Source organism: Silurus meridionalis, chromosome 15, assembly GCF_014805685.1.
Source record: "Silurus meridionalis isolate SWU-2019-XX chromosome 15, ASM1480568v1, whole genome shotgun sequence".
Classification (NCBI taxonomy): Eukaryota; Metazoa; Chordata; class Actinopteri; order Siluriformes; family Siluridae; genus Silurus; species Silurus meridionalis.
Genome location: NC_060898.1, coordinates 8078157 through 8103191, shown reverse-complemented (window position 1 = coordinate 8103191; position 25035 = coordinate 8078157). Strand labels below are relative to the sequence as shown.

At 36.3% G+C, this 25035-nt stretch overlaps 1 protein-coding gene and 1 long non-coding RNA gene across 3 annotated transcripts in view; one reads left to right on the top strand and one right to left on the bottom strand.

Annotated features, from left to right (window-relative positions):
* shroom3 (shroom family member 3) overlaps positions 1-25035 on the bottom strand; it is an 89294-nt gene that overhangs the window by 26143 nt on the left and 38116 nt on the right. Inside the window, 1 exon segment of the mRNA XM_046867305.1 lies at positions 7072-7173. Coding sequence (XP_046723261.1) covers positions 7072-7173 — 102 coding nt within the window.
* LOC124397670 lies at positions 1285-6039 on the top strand. Of its 2 annotated transcripts, none has more exons than XR_006927946.1 (3): positions 1285-3752; positions 5091-5206; positions 5327-6039. It is a non-coding gene; the product is annotated as an uncharacterized LOC124397670 (long non-coding RNA). The 2 variants fall into 2 exon arrangements; XR_006927947.1 differs by lacking the exon at positions 5327-6039 and adding an exon at positions 5281-5294.

Sequence of the window (25035 nt, the reverse complement as noted above, 5' to 3'; positions counted from 1 at the left end):
TTCTGACACCAGCCCATTACGAGGCATACATTTATTCTCTAACTCATTTCACCCTGGGGCAACTCTATTTATTGCCAAGCCACCTATTACACTTAAAAGAAATAATACACTGTATAATAGTAAAATCTTTACTACATCTGTATAATTCGTAAAATTTATAGTAAAATTATGAAATACTGTAAAAAATAACATACATAAAATATCCAATATAAAATAACAATATATTAAATTACGTAATCCAGTACATTTATGTCAGTACATATAACCAATACATTTTCTCAGTTGGTTAATGCTTCTGTTGATACTTAATACTACTGTACTGAAGGTTAAAGAACTCTTTCATAGCAGTTTGGAAGCGCCTGGGATTTGGATACACAATTTTCTGACCATGCAACACGTAACCTCTGAGCCACCAAATCAAGCTCAATTATCAGGATTCAAAAATTCTACCACTGAATGGACTATAAAATGAATGAATGAATGCATTCTGGCTGAGCTCAGTAGCTCAGCCAAGGCACATTTTTAAAGTCGTTCAAATGTACCGAATTGTGTTACTTCTATATTACAGTACTTCAGCATAAGTATATGTAAAATGTTTAACCTGAGTTGTCAGTAAATTACATTTAAATGTACATTATATATCTAGTGAATATGCATGTTTTTGGGAGGCAGGAGCAAACCAATAAACCTGGAGGAAACCTACACAGGTTTGATGAGCCTGGAGTTTTGAAGCTAAATCATCACCCTCTAAACCGACAAGCTGCACAACACTAAAGACTCCATCAATAAAAAGAAATGTCCCCTTAGAGAAACCCTTCAAAATAAAAAGTAACTTTACACTTGTAAACAAGTAACACTTGTTTTTGATCTTCTGTCAGAGCTACTGGTAGAGAAAATTAATAAACTGTTTCAGATTGGATTTAATAACTCAACATTGCTGTTTTAAAAAACAAAAAAGAACAATACAATACAAACTGTTGACTTTACACTGCCCTCAACTGCCTATGAAGCACCTACTGACTGCTATCCAGTGCACCTAGTGATGCTAACCCTGTCATACACACCAATCTAGCGAATGTTACCTGGAGGTGAACCTGAGAACCTTGGAAATGAGACCGTTGACGCCGGTCTCTGCCGGCAGCTTGCACAGCGCTCCATCGGACCTGCCGAGCTCAGACCTTTTCTGCTTTCTGCGCAGCTTCCTGCGGTAAAACGAACCGAGCAGCTCCATTCGCTCCTTCTCTGCTGAACTCTTGCGCTCAAATGGTGGAAAACAAGCAGTCCCCAGTGTTGACCAACATGAAGATGCGTACGGTCATTCGAACACGCAATTAAACGCCATTACGATGTAATTAAGCATCATTAGAAAGCAGTAAACATCCGGACTCTGTGGAACGAACTCTGAGAATGGGCAGAGAGGATGAGAAAGAGAGAGAAACTGAGAGCGAGAGGTTTACAAAAAAAAAAAACTAATGAATGAGGGACAGAAATAAATGAAAGAAAATAGATTTAAATACGATGAAATTAAAATAAAATAAACAATGAGGAAAAAACTGAACAGAGCATGGAAATAGTTTCTGTCTTGTTTCATATATTTAAATTTCAGACGTCAATGGTAACACATGATAGCGTTTGCACAGCCAAACAAAGGGATGTTTTCATCTCTCTGTCCTTTCTCCCTGTTCTTTTTCCTCCCTCTTTCTGTTCTCATCTATCTTTCAGCATGTGACACCAGTGTGAATTCATAAGATACATCACACCCTGTAGGTGGCACTGGTGCTGAAAGGAGCAGGAAGGCCAGTTTGGCCTAGTGTGTATCTCAGCTTCATTGATTGATAAGTGTCAGAGGATTTCTGCCCCTGAGGGAATGGTGGTGACTTATTAAGGTAGAAGAATGGAATAATGATAACTTAAGTTTAAGTTCACACACACTGTCGAGAGTTAGGAAGACACAAGAGGGCAATCATACAATCGCGTCACCTTTCTTTCAGCTTTGACACAATGACTACAGATGTCTGCACTGCTCAGTGCTGCGTTTCCTGGGAGACTCTAAGATTTTCCCCTTGAACACATAGACCCTCCCAACGTAAGCCGAGCCCCAGGAATGAAGATCTGATATGCACACACACACGCACGCACACACACACACACACACACACACACACACGCACGCACACACAAACACACACTACCATATGTTCTAAGAACCCACCACTCAAAAACACCTACTCTTTTTTCCACGTGTCTGTTTTGTCTTATATCTTAAGCTTTTGCCATTGCCACCTCCCTCCCTAATCCCCCTCTCTCTGTCCTCCGTGGTCAAGCTATAACAGGGTGTGTCTGAGTGCTGAAATTTTATCTGAGCTTGGGGAACTCTGCTCCTAAATCTGTTTCATCTGAGGAAACCGAAACTGGAGAGAAGATTAGACAGTGGGAGGGAGAAAAAAGAAAGAGGAGCGGAGAGTGGATGGGATGAGAACCAAAGGAACGCTCAGATATTGTCTGCTTGTTGACTGAGAGAAGAGACATGTTCATCATTACCACTGCATTTTTGTGGTCTTACAGCTCATATCCTCACACTCTTCCTTGGCCAACCTTTCCTGACCTTTTTTTTTTGAGACAATGTCTGTTGTGAAAACAATTTTTTTATTTAATTTTGTAATACAATTGGACTTATAGAAGATTTGTAACTATTAATTACCAACTTGCTAGTAAACACCTTAACTGTGTGTTTAAGGGCCAAATGACATTTTTGGCATTTGGCCCTTATCTTACAATTATCTTGTTTGGACAAACGAACAGTGGAGGGTTAAGGTTCTTATGCAAGAGCACAACAGTGGCAGCATGATGGTGCTGAAACTTTTTTATGAACATTCCGAGCAGAAATCCAATGTCTTTGTCACTGAACAACCAAGTCCTCCTTCCCCGGTTTTCACACTCCATTAAATTGATATTTCCTCCCAGATATTTTGTTCTTGGTCGCCTATAAATGTGTGGGTGTTGATAGTAATCATAGCTCAGACTGAACAGTAAAGTATAATCAAAACTACATTTGTATCTTAAATATATAATTGAGTGCTAAATATATAATTAAGAATCTGTTATGTGTTAATTCACTCTTCTAGACAAGACTTTTTGTAGTACCCTATTTTTTTTCCTTTTTTTTGCAGCTGCCAAGTCCCTAAGTGAAAAAGCAACACAAGCTAAATAAAATGTCCATTATGTAACATCTCAGAATAGAGCTCTGCTAAATCTAGGATAAAAGATTACAATCTGCTACATGTCCACTGAACAGGACAAAAAACCAAACCAAATGGCTACATTCCAGAGCCACAGTGAGCACGGCCAACACACATACCAACACTGCTAAAAACGTGGGATTCTTCCCTTGTTGGGAAACGTGTAGAGATGCTATATCAAATACCAGACAAACCACACTATTATGGTCCTGAAGAGGAGGGGGAAGATCAACAGTGACCATCCCTCCCAGACTCCCATGAGGACTTCAGATCGTAATCTCCTTCTCATTACAGAGAGATTCTGTCACTACCATGCTATCCTGGTCTCAGAGGACACAAGAACTGTAATGTCCCCAATGACAGACAACTTCCCAAATAGTAAAAGCAACAGGGTGGGGTCAAGACATCTAGGGAGGAGAGGAAACACAATTAATTGTGTAGTTAAATATGTGAGCTGGGTAAGGGCAGTGTGCATGGACTTCAGGAATGTATGGAACATGCTGGCGATGAACTGTGAGTGGCCTTTTCATCGTTTTACGCGGTGTTAGTTACTAGGAAGGACCAAAGGGGGGCATACTAGGATTATAAAAATGAGGGAGAGAACTGAATGAAAAAAATGGATTGACAAAAAGAGAAGATTTAAACAAAAAAGAAAGAAAAGAAATCCTGGATACACTTTGAATGTTCATTCTTTACATCAGCTATTTGCATTTATTTGTATATTTATGTATATTAAGACAGACAAATTCAAAGTACAAATGAATGAACCTTGTGACAAATCAGTCAATACAGAAAAAGTCTTGACACCAGAGCTTATGATCAAATCTAATCAATTTTTTTTGATAACACTAATACAACTGAAACTTATAGCCATTTTGAAATCTTATATGCTAGCTAACCAGCTTAGTAGACTTTGGTGGTCACATTTAGCATATACTGGTTTAATTTGCACACATACTTCAAATGTTATTTTATGTTATAAAATTGGACGCTTGATGGTGCTAAAAATTGTTAGGAACCTTCCAAACAGAAGTCCAATGTCTTTGCCACTGAACGACCAAGTCTTCCTTCCCCAGTCTTCACACTCCATTAAATTTATATTTCCTCCCAGATATTTTGTTCTTGGTCACCTATAAATGTGTGGGTGTTGATAGTAATCATGACTCAGACTGAACAGTAAAGTATAATCAAAACATTTATGAGTTCTAAATATATATTTAAGAATGTCTATTATGTGTTAACTCACTCTGTGCGCTCACGTTTTAATAAATTCTGGACATTTTTGGTGTACAATTTTTTTTTTGGCAGAAGCCAAGTCACTAAATTGTCCACTAGGGACATTTTATGGGCGTCAATAAGCTGTGTTTGAAAAATTGGTTGATTATCAGTGTGAAACAACAAAGAAAATCTATGTATTAGTGTAGAAGTGATATTTGGGTTATAAAATCAAAATCTTTGTTGATCTATAAAAACTTTTTTATAAAAGTGACTATTTGTGACGCTCCAACAACCCAGAAAAGACTAATGTTTTAAAATGGGCTTTAAAGTCTAACGTAATGACGCTTCTAGAACCTTCTCAGCTCATTTCCATAGCGATGCCCCTGTCCTGAATTCCATGGGTAGGGGCGCTGTGGAATCCAGCTGCTGAAGAATTTCCACCATGTGACCTTCGGATCTGTACCTTATTAGGACAAAAGATATTTAGGGAGCAGCCACCACTATATTTATGGCATGTCTGCATGGTACCAAGAAGGGAGAAGAAAGTATGCACAAAAACAATAATTAACATCAAGTGAACATGGATTTCCTTATTCTCGTCTGAGTCATTTCTTGTTTCCTGTCATTTTAAAGGAAGATGCGGTGACGTTGGGATTGACCTTGGTGCGTGATGCGACAATTCGGAAAAATGCTCTGTAAACAGCTGAGCGTTACAATGAACTTCCCATCTGTAGCGTACAAAGACACAGGTGCATCCATGCAAAACAAAACCTCTTACATTATTACCCTGGCATAATTATAATTTTTTTTTTTTTTTTTACAGAAAGAGCACAGGGGAATTATTGAATTTCTTCTTCTTCTTCTCTTAGCTGCTCCCATAAGGGGTCGCCACAGCGGATCATCCTTCTCCATACTACTTTTTCCTCTGCATCTGCCTCTTTCAAACCAATGGGAAATTATTGAAATTATCGAAATATTAATAGGACCAAAGGAAGAAAACTTCTCACTGTTGTTTCTGTAAAATGTACATTTGTAGCAGACGCCATTATCTAGACTTACAACTGTGCAGGAGAGGGTTTTAGAGCTTTGCTCATGGGCCCAGCAGTGGCAGCGGGATTTGAACCTGTGACGTTCCGATTCAAAGTCCAACACCTTAACCACTGAGCTCTTACCTCCCCAGATGTTGCTCTCATCTGCAATTCCATTCTATCATCCTTTAATCTAGGAGTTACCATTGTTTACTGCATAGGTTTAGAAGATATGCTGGGATTGCTGGCACTCGATTTATTATTGTATTTATGAAGAGAGCCCTAAATAAAAGTTTTGAATTTGTTGGTTTTCTTCTCTGGTCCAAATATTATTGGCCTCCCTAAAGTGCTACAGATCTGTCCCTTGCCTCAGTCTGTGCCTCAGAATCAGGTAATCAGGAATATTATTGGAGGTGAGAATTCCTCAAGAAATAATAACTTCCACATAATGCAATATTAAAAAGAGCTTTAGATAGTAAAAACAAAAGCAAAATCTAAGCTAATATAAAAATCTAATATATAGCAATATTTACAGAGTTTGTGGAAATCTGATGAAACACACACCTACAGTATATGCTTTCCATACAGTATATGTTAAACATCCCATTCTAAGTCTCTCCTTGCTGTTATGATAACTTTCTACTAGATCTTTGGGCATGGCTATGGGAATAACTCAGGTATTGGTGTCAGGCAAGAACTAGCACAAACAGAGTTCCAGTTCATCCAAAAGGTGTTCAGTGAGTTAAGGTCAGGGCTTGGGCTGCTCTATTTCTTCCATATCAACCATTGTCATGATCAAACTAGTCTGGAGTCTTTAAAAGGGAAGTCTTAATGCTACAGAATACAAAAACATTGCATGCTCCAACATTGTGGCAGTTTGATCAGGTGTCTACATTCTTTTGGTATATAATTCAGTATCATAAAAAATACATATGTATCTGTCAGCTGACATAAGGGAAGTCTGTCAAAAAGTTTAAGCCTGTAAAATATTATTACACACCGAATTAAATTTGACTAGTATTATAAGTGTATATAAATGTAAATCAGATGATAAACTATTATAAATGTAAACCAGATAAATGTAAATCGGCATAAAGGAATGGAGTTCAGGCAGGCCACAATTTATAACAGCGGTAATCCGTTTCAGAGCTATCTGGGTGATTTTCCTGTTGAGAGACACCTAATAGACCACAATATTTAATTTCAGGTTGTATAGATGTTTGAGTAGGGAAATGAGCAGAACCAAACAGGAGGGACTCTGTCTCCTGGATTACAGAGTAGCTTAGAGCTATGAAGGAAAATGCTTCAGTGAGGAATACAATAAATTTCAGTAATAGTCTGTAAATCCAAGAAAGAAATGGTTTTTAATTCAACAGTTTACTAAGGGTAAAGATGCAACAACAATTGGAATGAAGAATGTACTGACTGAATCAATATCAACAAAAGTGTTCGAACAGGTAACACATTTCTTTCCTATTGAAATGTTGTAAAACAATTATACAGTCCATTAGTTTCAATGCTACTAATCCACAAAGGTAGGTTCACAACAGAGACTCGGATCTTAGTGTCACTAAACACACACAGACCTGTGTTTGGTGCGTATCTGAACTCCTCCGCAGCATCGGTCTGTATTCACTCGATGGCAAGATGTAAGGGTCTCACTACAGCAAAAGTCTGCACAGTGCTCTCTACACACACAAACACACACATGAAAAGAGTGTATAATACTTGAAATATATGATCAGGATATATTTTCACACAATACTTTGAACAAATGACATTACAAGGAATACTGATATTCAGTAAAGCTTTCCCATAGACCATATCCTTTTTTATCCATCTTTATGTACGACAAATGAGTCAAATCAAGTCAAGTTTATTTCTATAGCGCTTTTCACAACAGACATTGTCTCAAAGCAGCTTTACAGACAAAATGAGTAAAAACAACTTTGCCAAATAGCCTATTGTAAGTGCCAAACTTTTCATCAAATGATAATAATAATTGTATGTAATATGGTATTTTTTTGCTGCAAGCTATAGTCCAAGGTTGTAACATTAAAAAAAACTGTCCTTTTGGGCTACATTAGTTTAGTATTAGTTTTTTTTTACACCTGAGAATCACATCCAGGGTTAAGATGTTGGATTTTTGATCAGAATGCCATAAGTTCAAATCCCAGTCTACTTAGTCGTACAGTATCAATGAGATAATTGTTAGTTGATCCGGATAAGTTCTGCCAAACGCTTTAAATGTAAACATGACATCAGACGAGTCCTAGAGTGCAGTTACCTTCAGTTTAATTCTATAACTCTACAGCATACAAAGAAATTCGGTACAAGTATAATTCAGAAGTCAGACAGACCTATATCAGCACTTTTCGGAATTGTGAATCAATCAATGTTTCACACTAAATTCCAACACACCCTAAATTCCATCACATGATGCACTTTAAAATAGTTTTTTAGACACAAATCTGACGCTTCGAACGCAACAAAATAAGTGCTTCTGCCAGGAGAAATACACGCACACATGCATGCTGAGCACAGGCAGATGTTTAAAATTGTAGTCTACTGCAATGGCTCAGGACCACAGGTTGCATTTAACCTATCACTGCACACCTCAACAACGATGAACTGTAATGAACAGACATTCAGTGCTACTTAGATGAGGATGGGTTCCCTTTTGAGTCGAGTTCCTCTTAAGGTTTCTTCCTCATGCCATCTCAGGGAGTCGCCACCATTTACATTTGCGGCATTTGGCAGACGCCCTTATCCAGAGCGACTTACAACTGAGCAGGGGAGGGTTTTAGGGCTTTTGCTCAAGGGCCCAGCAGTGGCAGCTTGGTGGTGGTGGGATTTGAACCTGTGATCTTCGGATCCAAAGCCCAATGCCTTAACCACTGAGCTACCACCTCCCCAAGCCACCTCCCCAAGCCACCATCTTGCTAATTTGGGACGAACTTACAAGTATAAGCACAAACCTATACACTCTTTTATTGACGTTTTATCTCTGTAAAGCTGCGTTGAGACAATTGTCCATTGTTAAAATCGCTATACAAATTAAAATGAATTGAATTGAATTTTTAAATGTCACAGGCATGTGATCGAATCTTGCTTCCTCTCTCAGGTTAACAGAATGCAGAATTGGTTCTTGGCTAGTTGTGGCTTACATTTGGCAGTTTAAGACAGTATTTGTCCAAGGAGGCCTAAGACTGATCTTCTCACTGCTAATTCTCTCTCTCTCTCTCTCTCTCTCTCCCCTTCACCCTCCCTCTCTCTCGCACACACACACACACACACACACACACACACACACACACACACACACACACACACACACACACACACAGAGCTCTGTGATGTGTGATATGTAAAGGATCTGGCAGAATGTCCATACCGGATACGTGTGTCTTTCAGCTTATCTGCAGATAAGCAAGTAGTAAACCTGCAAATGAGCATCTGTTTAAGTTGCATATTTATTTTTACACTTATAATTTTTTATTTAAAATTATAAGTGTAAAAAGTTTGATGTGGCCCATATGACAACTATCGTTCAACATTTCAAGCTGAGGATTGTAGCTATCGTAGCTTAGCAAACTAGAATTTTAAATAGTTTGAAAGTGTTTTCTCTGCGTTTTAGAACTGGACTTTGAGCTGGACATTTGAGAAAGAGAGAGAGAGAGAGAGAGAGAGAGAGAGAGAGAGAGAGAGAGAGAGAGAGAGAGAGAGAGGAAGAGAGAGACTAATAATTTCCAGAAAATTCCACCCTCCTCAAAGCCTGATCAAATGATTAATACAAACAAAATCAGTGGCTACATTATACAGTAACATGAGTTAAAATGTGCTTACTCATGCACACAGTGCTAAATATTATTAGTGATCATGTGAACACTATCTTTATCATCAGTATGGTGGTGTGTTACTGCCCGCTACACTATAGCAACTATAAACAGCTGCTCTCTAGTCAGCCTCACTTTTGGTTCTATCCCTATGTTAATATGTAAAAAAAAACCAAAAAAAAAAAAAAAACATTTCAGATTTTACCAGGAGGCCATGAACCTCATGACAAAACTTTTGTTTGGAAGACTTCCTTGTCGGAGAATTTAGTGGGGTTTCAAAAGTGCTTCATTTTCCTCAATCGAAGTCCTTGTGAATGATTTTTTACCATTCCAACACCAAAATTACACAAGTGCTTTAACATAAACACGTAGCTTGGTATTCAGCCAACTCGACGTATGAAATCTTACAAGATACAAGAATTACAAAGTCAAAATTTCCAACAGTTCTATTATATTTGAGATTGGATTGATGCCTATTAAATATGTTTTTGAATGAAGTTTGTTTTATGTTATCAACATGACACATTATACACACACACACACACACACACACACACACACACACACAAAATGCCACCCAGCACCTTGCCACCACTTCTTGAGGTGATTAGGTCCAAAGTGCCGTGAGAAAGTCATAAAAAATGAATCGTATCGCACATTTATCTCTACAAACTCAAGAATGCAATTTCCTCAGTGCAGATAAAAATGTTCCAAGTTCCTTTTGTAAAAATAAATAAATAAATAAATCCAAACCAACGACAGACCAGACCAACAAAAAACACCAAAAAAACACTCAAACTATCATGCTAACATGGCGGGTAATCAACGTCCTTTAATTAACCATCCTACATTTAGTTAAAATTCCCAACATTCATACCTCATCCTTATTTTTTTTCCAACAGTCTAAAGGTCATACAGTTGACAGCCAAAATAAATCAATTGCTCACTGGTAACTACTCACAAGCACCTCCTTAATAAAACACACAGGATTTGAACGTAATGAGCAAATCTGCCGGATTCTGAGTTTACCACAAAAAAATAAAAAGGTTCTTGGCCCTCACACAACTATTGGCCCTCAACCAAAGACTGAAATGCACACAAATTAAATCCTAATCAGCTCTTGAGTGCTGATATTGTAAATAAATTTCTCTTTTTGCAGTCAAACACTAACTTGCCTAACTATTTCTGTGTGCAGCAGTTCTATATTATATATTGAATCATTAAATTGTACAGAATTTTTTATAGTTGTGTCTAAAGTGTGCATGTACATGTAACATTTTTTTAAAAATATTTATTAAAATCAAGTCTCTTCATAGTAAAAGAATGTGTAAAAAGAAAAGTGTTCTTGGATGAGGGAATTTGTCTTCTACGATTAAACACTGAGTTATTATATGCTTTTCTGTTTGCGGCAGTTGTAAAGAGTGGTTATCTGATTTACTGTAGTCTGCCTATTCTCCTTTTCTCTCATCACTAAGGCATTTCTGCCCACAGAACTGCTCCTCACTGGATGTGGGTTTTTTATGCACCATTCTGTGTAAACTCTATAGAGGCTGTTGTGTGTAAAACTTGCAGATCAGCAGTTTCTGAAAGACTCCAAGCAGCCCATCTATTACCACAAAAATGGCACATTCAGAGTCAGCAAGATCACAATTTTCTACATTCTGGTGTTTTGATATAATAATTAACTGTAGATCTTCACCTGCAGACTGAAAAGGAAGGAAGAAAAGTTACTTCACATCTTAATTTTATAGCATCATCCCAATGGGACAGCAGCTTTTTCCAGTAGTTCTTCCCAAAACTGTTACCACCAAGTTGCAGGCACACGATTGTATAAGATGTCTTTGGATGTGGTGAATCTTTTCCTTTACCCAAACCTGTTCCAGCATGACAAGATACATGAAGATATGATTGACTTTGTTTGGATCGGAACATCTTGAGTGACCTGCTATAGAGCTCTGACCTCAACCATACTGTACACCTTTGGGATGAACCGGAACACTGACTACACCCCAGGCCTCCTTACCTAAATTAATACTGACTTTACTACTAACACTCTAGTGGCTGAATCAGAATTTATCTTCACAGAAGAGTGGAGCTCATTATAACTTCAAAAGTGAACCAAAAGTGGAATTGGATTTTTGAAAAATCACATACCACAGTCCACAAACTTTTGTCTGTATATTGTACATTAACATTAAACAAGCAAAATAATACAAATTCATGTAGCTTGTTCAACAAAAGTACTTACATAACAATTAGAAAAGGTCAGATGTGTTATGGCATGAATTTTCTTTTAGTCAATACAACCTGCCATTATTATACAACAATCGCATTCTCAAACACTATATGTCCAAAATATTGTGGACACCTGACCATCATTACTATGTATTGTGCTGTAATATTGCTACAATACTCAATTTCTCATTCACTGCAACCAGAAAATCATTTGACTAAAACCTTATTTTATCCTACTAAAGTCTTCATAAATAAATTTGAAAATCGACTGTGCACAAGGCCCTCTTACTTGACATTATCAACACTTTTGTGGCTGGATGGACAAATCCCTATATCTACAAGTAGAGGTTAGTCAAGGGTCAATATACTTTGGTCCATATTATATACATAGTACAAGATAATAAACCATGATGAAGGTTTTGGCTTCTTAATGAAAAAAAAAAGACTTAAAGACTAGCATCCCACCAAATCTCAAGAAATATCACACATTTGTTTGGAATTCATCCTAACTCTTGAATACTTGGAGATTATAGTTTTATTTAAGCCTGGTGGATCCACTATAATTGGCCCAAAGCCTTTTGAATTCCTGCAGATGTGCCTTTCACATTTTGTTTATCTTTGCCTTGCAGATTTTCTATGACTTTTTGAATATCTTTAACAGGGTTCACAGGCTTTTCTAGAGTAAGAGGTATGCATTCCTTCAGCAAACTTAACACTGTAGAGCACTTAAGAGATAAAGCTTAATGCTCTAGGGCTTAAAGACGAACATATCTAGGTAGATAACTAATGTTACACCAGCTAATAGTTTAGAAAACGAATGGAAATGTTATAGTATATTTGAATGTTAAAATATGTTTAATATATCCAACTTGTTTTAGCTTTCATTTTCATTTTAGCATTGCAGGCTCAGTATGCATAGATATACTCATTGCAGCATTTGTCTATTGTATGTCATTTAGTCCATTCTTAATGGATAAATACAAAATTGTTGTTTTTAACACATTCACATCTTGCAAACAGTATCACAAAAGCTTTATAAAGACCTTTAATATTTGTCTAATCCCTGATTTATGAAATCACCTAAATATATTAACTTGCAGCAATGTCAGTAAGTTAGCTGCTATAACAATGTATATATATATGTATATATACTTTTACTTCGATATAATAGTGAAAGAAAACGTGCTGGATGCTGGGAAGCATTAGAGAGTGTGCCCTTTAAAACCCTTTTCTCTACTCTCTCTCACACACACCCTTTCCATAATTGTGGCAGAGAAAGTCTTTAAAAGGCCAAAACCAGCCTGACTTGTTACTGGAATGTTGACCTGATGAGGCATTTACAGAAAGAGAGAGAGAGAGAAAGAGAGAGAGAGAGAGAGAGAGAGAGAGAGAGAGAGAGAGAGAGAGAGAGAGAGATGATGGTTGGAGATTAACACTGGTAAATGGCAACTCTTCAAGGTCAGAAAAACAAAAGTACGTCCAAATTTTCTCAAAGCTGTAGCCAGTTATGGAAATACAATGCTACCGAAAACATTTATGTTGACCGTTGACCGTTGACCCTTCTAGCCAAGCATAACCAGTAATATTTTAGAGCATGCCTCCATTAAGTGAATCTGGCAGCATTTCTTTTGCTCCATGAAGCAGGATAAAGATCGAATGCAAGTCATTCTTTATCTTCTCTTTTAAAATGGTAGATTTTGGTGCTAGTGACTGGACAGGTATTATAAAAGCACTCAAAGCAAAGCCTTTAGCCCTAAACAGCTCAGATCTGTGCATAAATCGGTCACACCTCATGACTAAAATATGATCTGCTAAAAAAAAACAAAAAACAAAAAACAAATCCTGAAACATTTTTTTTTTCCATTGTTCCTTTGTTCAAGAATTAACAGAACTATATGGAGCCATGTAAATATGGAAAGTCAAATTTGCCAGTACTTTATACAGCGATTGAGAAACTATCTTTATTAAGTTGATAAAATTACATACTCGACTTAATCCACCTTTTAATACCGCCACTATGGCGTCGCAATAATAGAAACCATCAATACAATACAAAAAAGCAATATAACAACGCGTGCCATTACAGAGAGAGAGGCATTTCACATATGGAGCGTATGAATACCATTTTTACTAAGGCAAGAAACCCAGTTAAGACAACTCCAAACCTCTACACTACTACTGCAACTGTGCCACATACATCATCTGGAGCAGGTCAGAATCAATATTTGTCTAATAACATGACAAAAACATAAATTTTTTTATTAAAATCCAGCTTACCAGAGATGCAGACTCGTAATTTGCACCGCTCCTCAGAGGCTGTAAATCAGTGGTACCGCTCGTATTCACTGGTCTGGAATTGATGAACAAACCCTTTTCTGGGCTGAGACAAGCGAGCTAGCTTCGGGGTTGGCCGACTTCTCCTCACAATGTCTAATCTGTTCTTGAATATGGATTTTTAAGTATTTCCTAGTCCAAATCAATTTCTCTTCCTCCGTCGGCCATTGTGGGCGTAAAAAAGTCTAACTTCGATGTATTAATTTGCGTGCAGAGCCCTACAAACGTGTTTTGCTAGTCGAACTTGGCTATAAGAGTTTCGCTCTGACCAACCAATCAGTGGACGGAAAAATTCTGATGCCATTCTGGGCTAGCTAGCTGGCCGTGTGAGACGAATTTGAAATCTGATTGGTGAAAGTAACAGACCCCAATATAGTTCAAGGTACGTTGGCCAGCACTACTGATTGTGAAGGCCCTGGGCAAATTAGATTGACATGGCAGCACATAGAGGCTGATATCTGATTGGACAAAAAATCCAAACATCCACATACACGTACTGAAAGCAGTGCAGCCAAGAGAAACGTTATGAAATGAAGAGAATAAACTGTTGGGAATAAATTAATACAATTTTCTTTGAAAAAATATTAGAATTTAGGTTGTAAATGTAGTTCATTGCTTCTGATCGTGTTTAGGCCAGCAGAGAAGGCCTTGCTGGCCCTGATAGCCGACCACTGTATATTAAATAATATAATATGTTATGTAACTCGTGTACGTAGTTTTGCTCACATTCCTGGCTTGTGGGACTATGTTACAAAAATAATCATGTCTGCTGTTAATGAACATCTTGACCCTGAATAACTCAAACACCATTTCAGATTATAATTGCATTACATTTCTTGGTAATCTATCATCACTTAAAATACCGCAGCAGCACCATTATTAACACCAGCCATAAAAATCATATACCTAAACTGATTTTTATACCTAAACTAAAAATTACAAGAAATTACAGGAAAGAACTCTTTAGTCTTTATATATTTTTTTTTTCAAACTTTGCCTGTATTATGCTCTCTATTGTTGAATAGAGTACCACCATGTTCTATGTTAAATCTTGTTAAAATGTCAGGTTAAATGAATTTGAAATCATGCTAATTAGTTACATAATTATGCTTTTCTTGTTGTAAATTCAATACTGCGTATAATGATGTAGTCAGAATGTCAGGTCAGTCATGATATTATAGCATGTTATTAATTTAGAAAAAGCTAAATGTTTGTTTTCATGTCATTTTATTTAATATGAACTAAAACATAGTGTATTTTTTTAGCTTAAATTTTATTTAGTTTAAAAAAATTTTTTTATATGAAAGTAATAAAAGATTTACTTGTTTTTATTGGCTCTCTGCTCACTGCACAATATTTTGAAGGTCTCAGGTAACCCGTCATACCTGTCACTATATAATAATTTCATAATTATGTGCTTCTCATTAAGTGCTTATTGACTGCTTGTGTTTGTGATAACAATGTGCTTCTAGTGATACAACCAGGAACTGAAATGAACTGAAATGGAATTACAATAAACATCATGAATGTACACAAAATAGTCCATAATGTTGAACTGAGGATAAAAAAACAATATAGTTTGCAAATTAATTGCACCTCCCACAGCTATGAAATATCTAAATTAAGTTGGACTTTAATTGTTAGAAGACACTTTACTCAAAGCCTTTAATGGAAAAAAAAAATTCTAATATCAAATCACGTGTTGCAAACTCAGCAAATATGTTGCCTAATATGGTTCTCTGTTGACCAAACCTAATCTTGGCAAAAGCACTATATTTGGCAAAAGACTGATCATTACCAAGAAAACAACATTCCCTCAGAGAGACATGGTGGAGGTGATAAGCATGCTGTGGGGATGCTTTTTATCAGCAGAGAATGGGAAAATGGGCAATATTAAGAGTAAGATGGGTTGTCCTAGAAGAAAATGTGCTTTAATCTCCCAGAAACTTGAAACGGTGTTAAGGCTCGACTTCAAACAGGAAGATTACCCTAAGCATATAGCAGATATTACTTTGGAGTCGTTTAAAATTAAGAACTTAAAAGGCCCAACCAAAAGGCCAGACCTCAATATGACTGTAAATCCGTGTCAAGACATGACTAATGCTGTTCATCAATAGTGTCCATCCATTCTGACAGAGAGCTTGAATAAGTTTGCCTAGAAAAAGTAAAACAAATTAAGTGATCAATGTGCAAAGCTGGCAGAGACACATCTCAAAAGGCCCAGCTGTTTTATAGCAACTGATTTCTGTTTCTACCAGTTACTTAATCATAGGGTTTGTATATCTATGCAACTAACAAATATCTGCTTTGCTTATGTATGTCATGTATCATGTGTTTAACACAAACTGCCACTCACATGGAAATAATTATTGTGTGGTAGTTTAGTTTATTCTATCTATTTTATTTAGTTTTCTTCATTTTCTTTTTATTACAAAGTTACTTTAGTTAATTTAACACCAGACTAAAAAAATACAAGTTTCTGAGGAGTAAAAAAATGTTAAATGATGTTGAAAGAATTGTAGACTTTGTAATGAAATACAATACTGGATTAATAGTTACAAGGTCTGTTCTTTGCTAAAGAGATACACATAAGCTGCTAGGAAAACATTCTAATCTTTAGTTAATACACAAAAAGAAAATACATACACATGCATGGCATTTTTATGGTCTTACTGACTGCTCATCCACCTCTATTTACCTTTTCTTTTCTGGCTTTTTCTTTCGTCTTTGCTTTTCTCATAGCCACTGAACTTTCTTTAAAAGTTCTGTGGTTTCCTATTATATTTTTACGTCACATAGACTATTTGGATATACAGTGAAGAATGCATCCATTTCATTGTAGGATCATGACGATACTCCCAATGGATTCCAATTTCTCCTAAAAGTAATGTAATTTCACATCACCTGCATGTTAAAGTGAACTCTGGCTGTTGTTATAACCAAAGTCAAAAATGAGTTCTAGACAAATTTAGGCCAAAATTACATTCTTCAATGCTTCATTAGTTCCACATGCATAACATGGTATGAAGCATTACCCATGGGTAATGTTTAACTCATTTACTTTGTCTGCATTTAGAAGTCCGTTCCTCTTTAAAAAGCCTTTTTTACATTATAAAGTTGTTAGAAATTTAGATTAGAAAGTTGTTAGAACTTTTACGAAATGGGAATCACAACGTTTAAAACAAAATGAATGGGGGCTATAAACACAAAATGAAGAGAAATTTTGTTCCCAGATTGTGGGTTGTTCAGTTTATGTATAAAGTAGAACTTCTCTTACAAAGACAATATTACAGAGTATTCTATGTTAGTAGTAACAGACTATACGTGACCTGGGCTCACTGGGCACATGAACCAGAACGAAAATTAGAATATGAACAAATGCTGAAAATGTATGGCTGTCAATAAACCGAAAACCTAGAAAATTACATTTCCTTATTGGAATGTCTGTCAAATCAAACATGTACTCAGAAATCAAATGAACCAAAGAAGACTGAAGATGCTGTGAAAAGTGGAAAGTGGAAGCCAACTGCCAAAGGTAAAACTGCTTTCTGCCTAAGACAGAGGTATTTCAAAACATCCTAAAGGAGTTAAGTATGCATTATTTTGCATGTGTTGGATTGCTAAAATGGGGTATTGAGAGCTCTGTGCATTGGTTCAGGGCATACGATTTACTAATTCATCCTTTAATATGTGTTTCATTTTAAAATATGAAAGTCTTGTTCAAAAAGCCCTTACATAAAGAGGATTCTCTTTACCCTTATGTGTAATCACATATTCAAATGTATGCAAATAGCTCAGAATGAGCTCATCCAATCTCGATACAAGCAGAGCCACGTCATGATGATGTCACTCAAACCAGCAGAGAAACTTTTACCAAAACTGACTGAATAATAGTATACATTAACTAATCATAATCATCATCATACTATTTTGAATAATAAAATCTTAAAAATGTTTTTAACTTTCTCTACAGTCAAGGTTTGTATGATCTTATTTGAGCATTTCCTTCCTCGCTTATAGTTCATTAGAACTGCTTCTATGAGCTGACAAAAATTTACTTTGGAAAGACCCAAGCTATTAAAACAGTAACAAAATCTTAAAAATCAAACAACGTGTATTGTTTGTATATATTACACAATTATAACTTCATTACAAAAAGAATACAAAAATAAAGGAAACCAACATGTACCAACATGTTAAACATTTTGAAGACCAACTAGCAGAGATCACTATATCATTTTGCTTCAGCACTTTCACTTTAAAAACCTAAGATGTGGAAACTGTAGTGTTTGTCTTCATTACTTGTTGCCTAAAAAAAAAAAAATGCTTCCACCTCACTATTAGAAAGTGTTATCAGAACTAATACGGTCTTTATAACTGGCAAGCGTGTTCAAGCGTGATAGGAGCGTACCATTGTACCCCGTTAAAATGCCCCCCAATCTATTCACATTTACCACTCAAAGCAGTTGACTTTGGTTAAGCAAAACAGCTTTTTAAAAATGCCACACGCCACCCCTTTTAAAGTGCATTTTGGTTGGAATGTTGCCTAGTCTCAGATTCCTGTTCTCAGCTCACAGAACTAAAACCCAAAGTGGCCTTCTGCTGTTACAGCCAAATCACTTAAATGTTCCATGTGCATTCTGAGATTCTTTTCTGATCACCATGGTTGTAAAGTGTGGTTATATGAGTTTTCATAGCCTCCTGTTAGCACAAACCAGTCTGGCCATGCTCCTCTGACCTTTCTCATTAACAAGGCATTTGTTTGGGTGAAAACCAAAGGTAATCAGCAGTTTCCAAAAATTCCAACCATCTGGCACCAACCACCATGCCATGGTCAAAGTCAATGAGATACTCTCTTCCGCATTCTAATGCTCATTAACAGAACATTTACCTGCACAGTTTTATGCTTTGCATTGCTGCCATGGGATTGGCTGAATGGATCATTTCAGAAACATGCAATACCCCTAAAAGTTTGACTGAAACTGAATTATTAAGCTAATAATATATTTTATAATATAGTCTATAGTCAGTGCCATTATTATTATTAGAATAAAATCTAAAGAAATATATAGTGAAACTAGACAAGCAGCTAGTACATTACATAGTTTATAATAAAGCTAATCATGTACACTTATAATAATTAATAAGATAAGATAAGATATATACCTTTATTCATCCCACAGTGGGGAGATTTCTGTGCTATAGCAGCAAAGCAAAAAGAAATGTGCAAATATATAAAAAAAACGTAGAGACATAGTAAAAGTAAGCACATTAAAGTGTATAAATAATAAAGAAAAATAAGACCACCAATAACATATTGTTAAAAATGTTAATCGGCTACAAAGTCTATAGTTAAAGCAAAATCCAGAAAAAAAATTGCATTGCAATAGCCATGCTTTACATATTAACACGTCACATGTATAACAGTTATTAGTGATTAGTTACTCATAATAACTTCTTTAGCATTAGTCAGTGTTGCAGTATATTAGAAGACTTTCTTACACATGTGCATACACGTGTACATTTGTGCATGTATCAAAACGTGTGTGTGTGTGTGTGTGTGTGTATGTGACTGAAAGAGCAAGAATGGTTTCACCTGCACAGGTGAGTACGCTTACCTTTCAGATCAGGTGTCGCAGGGAGACGTGCTCCTTTTTAAAACATTTTTCCCCCAAACCAAAATGTAAAAGACAAACAAAAATCAGCTGCAGAGTGAACTTTAAACCATCAGGTGAAACAATTAAATAGCTAACTCGGATTATTTCTCTCTCTCTTGCTCTCTCTTACACACTCACACACACACAATTTAGGTGAGAGCTTAGTATAAATATTTAGAAAATCCAAATACTTTCAGTTCAACCACCAAGAAAAGAGTGCCCAACATCCTCTCTGTCTTCCTCCAAGGTTTGTTTCTCACTCTTTCTTTCTACCTCTCTATTCCCAAAACAGTGGACTGAAAAAGGAATCAAATTACTTCCCTCCCCTCAGCCAATGAGCATGCATGTATAGAAACCATGTCGGTGATGTCACAGGGCAGGTTACACATCTCTCTCATTCTCTCTCTTGACTTCCCTCTTCTCCATCTCCCTCTTTTATTCTGGAGAACAAATTTGTGAATAAATAAACCTACATGAAGTAAAAGAAATAATACAAATACAAGAATTCTTTTCTATTTGTTTAAGCTGAATCAGCCATTTTTGCTTTCCGTTTTCTCCAGCCCTGTTGACATGTATTGAAAATTATGTCTACAACAGTGTTGTGTTTAATCTGCATCATCAGTGTTTTGTTCTTTAATATATATAAACACGATTTATACATATTTCTGGCCCAAAAACAGTTACACGCTATAATATTTTGTTGGAGCACAATTTGCTTAGACTGCAGATTCTGCAGAGACTGCACACATTCTCCATGACATAGTTTCAACAAGCTAATGCCACAATGTCGCAACATTAATTTCTATCCAGAGATTCATTCATTTCTGGCCAAGATCTTAGATTGATGATGGGAGTCACAATGCTGTAAAAAGTGTTCTTCAGCACACCCTAAAGACTCTCAATAGGGGGTTAAGATCTAGGGTTAAGGTGGTGATCAAACCATATGTGAAAATGATGCCTCTCACCCTAACCCAATAATGGCCTCGTTTGATATCGCAGGTGACGGCATTCAAATAAATAAAGAAACAAAAAAAGTGCCTTGGCATTTGCAACACTAATAGCTAGAAGAAGAATTATTTTAGTGTGGAAATCACCAGTGCCACCTGAACTGCTGCTATGGCATAGTGATTTAATGTTGTTTCTAAAAAATGAAAACATTTAACATTTTTTCAGATGATCAACCAGAATATTTGACAAAACAGGGGATCCCTGAATAATCTATATCGAGAACAGAGGTGGCAAGAGTACACACATCCTTCACTTAAGTAGAAGTACAGATGTTATCAAATATCCTGTTAAGTTTTGGCTCTTACATGCACTTGTACATGTACTACTACCTGTTTTATTGTCACGATTTTAAGTTTTGTTACCCAATGAATGTATCCAGGCTGAACAACCACCATATAGAACACAAGCAGAGAAAAGATGATGATGATCAGGTGATCAGGGATTTCTCTGTTCTCAGTCATCTTTACATCACTGACTCCCTCTGTCTCATCCACGTTAACCCCAGACTTCTTGTTGCCTTCTGCCATGCTCATTGTTAGCTTTGTAAACTAGCCTACTTCTGTGGTGTGCGAGAGCCAGAAAATGATACACCAGTGTCATATCAACAACCTATAGTTTGATTGCCTGAAAATGAAGAAAAAATATTGACATTTCACCGAATATATTAAAACTAATGTAATGAGCCTGGTTTTAAAAAAGGGAAAAATAGTAAAAAGTTGCCTGAAAAATAAATAGGGAAGTAAAGTATATATACTAAGTAAGTACAGTACAGTAACGAAGTATTTGTACTTCATTACTTCCCACCTATGATTCAAAAGAATGATAGTAATGTAATCCTTCCTCTTTTCAGGATGCCCCCTGCCTTTTATAACATTTTTATTTTTTTTGGCATTAACATTTTTTTTTAGGACATTTTTCTTTTATGTCCTGGCTTATGGGATGGTCAAGTTTGGATGGGAAAACATGAAAATTACATGCCTTTGAAAGTGTCCCTGTAACTGAATACTTCTAATGAACCTTGTTCTAACTAAAATAAATAAATAATAATTAATAATAATAATAATAATAATAATAATAATAATAATAATAATAGTAATAATAATAATAATAATCATTAAAGTTCTTCTTGAACTTACAATTTAAGCCTGGTGAAGCCTGGCATCATCATTGTCTAAATCCATTGATGGAAAAACCTGATGATTCAGTATATTCAGGTAGTCATTTGTCCTCTTTTTTGGCGCACATAACATTGCTAAACCTAGACGTGACCAAAAGAAGCCACCCCAGATCCTAACTAATAAATGTACAGTAGGCACCAGGCATGATGAGTGCACCATCTGCCTCTCTTCTTACCCAGATGTGCCCATCTCTCTGAAACAGGGTAAAGCTGAACTTTCACCAAAATTTTAATTGAGCTCCGATCATAATTCAAGAATTTTTTCAACCACATTTCTTCTTAAAGATTATCACCACCCTCCTTCCACGTTTTAATAATGCATTGGACAGGTCTTCAGGTTTTCTTTGCTTGATACAATAATTTGACCCTTCTAAAACAGAATAACATCTTTTCAACAAGCACAAGTGATGTATTCTGACAAGATTGTTTAAGAAATTAGTTAGGTTTAATAACTTGCAGTGTTTACACCCCTGTATTTGTCAGTGTTGCCTGCAATGTGCTTTGTGTTGAGTCTTTTCCCATTTACAAAACATTTGACATTTTATGACACATACTTTGTCTGATTTATCAGATTAGTTTGTAGTTTGTCTCTTGTGGAAGTGGGCATTCATGTACATTTTTATTACTTCCCCTTTACACCAGCACAAGTGATTTTTCCTAACGTGGATGTTTAAGAAACTAGTTTTGGTTAAATAACTTACAGTATATACTCCCCTGTATTTGTCTGTGTTGCTTGTGAAGTGTCTTGTAAGTCTGTGACAATCTTATCTTATGACATTCTTAATAAGTCTGTCCTATGTAATACATTAGTTTGTAGTTTGTCTCTTGTGGTTGTGGGCATAAATGTAAATTTTTTAGTTTCACTGAGCAACAGTAGCGTGATAACTTCCCCAAGAGTCATATGCAGATGTAGACATAATTTTATTTTAAACCAAAACACAAAACAAGAACAAGGTGAGGCAAGGCAATCTTAATTCCACTATTCATGGAAACATGAGCACAATACTCAACAACAAATATAAAGAAATAGGGTACAATCAGGAAAAAACATATAATATGTGTGTAGTAGGATAGGAAGCAACAGGAAGAATGAAATCACACTTATAAGCTTATATGTGAACTGCAAATAGGAACTAATGTTAATGTTTATGATCTCCAAGATCTTAGAAAAAGTTGTAGCACAGCAGTTATGCTCATACCTACATAGGAATAATATTCAAGAAATCTTACAGGATTTTGGACTCATAGAGTAAAGAGACAGTGCTTGTTAAAGTGGTTAATGACCAGCTACTGACCTCTAAATAAGGTTGTGTCTTCTTGCTTGTATCGCTTGACCTTTTGACAAATAAACTATTTGCAGCTTTTGACAAATAAACTGGAAAATATGTTGAAGTCAAGGGAATGGTCCTCTTGTGGCTTCGTTGCCTTATTTGACTGATTGTTATTATTTTGTAGATGTAAGTTTGGTATTTTCATTAAAATAATTTGCAAATATTTGTATTAGCTTTCATTATTACACTAATGATACACAGTTGTACATTTTAGCAAAGCCAGATAAGAGACATATAATGTTGAGCAATGTGCAAAAGACCTTAGACAGCAGATGTTAGAATTTCCTTCTGCTAAATTCTGATAAGACGGAAGTACTTTTACTTGGAACACATGCTGCTAAATGTATGCTTCCTGATTACATAGTACCTCTGGATGGTCTTTCTGTCTCATCGTGTGTAGCAGTAAAACACCTTTGTGAGATTATTGACTTGATATTACTAGGATAGAATTCTTTCATTTCAGAAATATGATTCTTAAGATAAGAAATATGATGTGTTATAGAAAACCTAGTTCATGATTTTGTTACATCAAGATTGGACTGTTGTGCTGCCTTACTGTCTGGATGTTCTAGTACGTGCATAAACAAGCTTCAATTATTTTTTATCTAATTACAGAATCAAAAAATATTACCAAATGTACCTAATCATACATTGATTATAAAACATTACTGCTGACATATAAAGCACTAAATAGTCTCATGCCCCAGAACTAGAGTAAACCTTTGGCCCAATAAAATCCGCCATGCCTACATTGAACAAAAGATGCAGGCTATTTGTTGCCACCTCAAATAGTGAAGACATCAGCAAGGGGCAGAGCTTTCGCTTACAAAGCCTCACAGTTATGAAAAAAAAGCCTTCTAATTAGTTCCTGGGAATAAGACACGGTGAATAGGTTTTTCTTAGTTAAAGGAGCAGATCTGCAGGGATCATGGTTATAGAGCGGTTTGGTAATCTGCGATGCTTGGATGCTGTCGTCGCCCCACTCTCATGCATTTACTCAAATTTGTTAATGGTGGTGTGGCACAATGTCTTATATCCCAGAGATCCCTGATATCTGTGTTGCCTTTTGGCTCTTTCATTAGCTTATGCTACTTTTTATGTTTATGTCCCTACTTGTATTAATCATACTGCACAGTGTCCTTAACCATTAACAATAGGAACAAAACGAGGACATAATAATCAATGTTTCATTGCCACTGTCACCATTGGCTTGCTGAAAGTTTGCTGAAAGTTTGCTTTGGGAAAATGTCCATTGTTAAAAGCACTATACAAGTAAAATAATTTTATTGTGCAAAAACAGCAACTTAGCTGCACAGGAACATTTCAACTAAACAGTAGATACTTGGCAAAACATGCAGGCTGTGGTACCAATGGCAACAGACAAACACAATAACAGCATAATAGCAACAGAAGCCAGGCAATGAGAGAATGACAAACTATAATTTATTTAGACATGCTAATCAAGGTGAAATGAGATTAGACATGGGGATTAGAACAAGTGACATGTTGGGGCTCATGGCAAATGTAGTTTAGCACCCTTCTGGTGTTAACATGAGTTTTCCCATGATGTGAAACAGGGATCTGGGCTGTCATAGGAGAAGTCTCCAAATTAATAAAGGCCATTGGCAAAACAAAGTATCTCAGGATCCACAACCTTAGTGTAACCAGAAGAAAATGTTGCATGATGGTGGGGTGGAGCAAACACTGCAAAATAGCTAAAAGAAGTAGTGGAGTTCAGGGTGGAACACAAAAAGAGGGCGCAGCACAGCACAAAGTAAGACGGTGGAAAAATATTTACACTGCAATGCAAGGTAGAGGAGTGACGTCCTCAAAAGAGCACAGATGTCAGCAGAACATCATCTTTAGAGAAGAAAGTACGCAAAGCAACACCCTGTTTAATGCACAAAGTGAGGCATGGTGGGTGGGACACTTATCCAGGCAGGATGATGCCTGACATCAGGCCTAACCATGA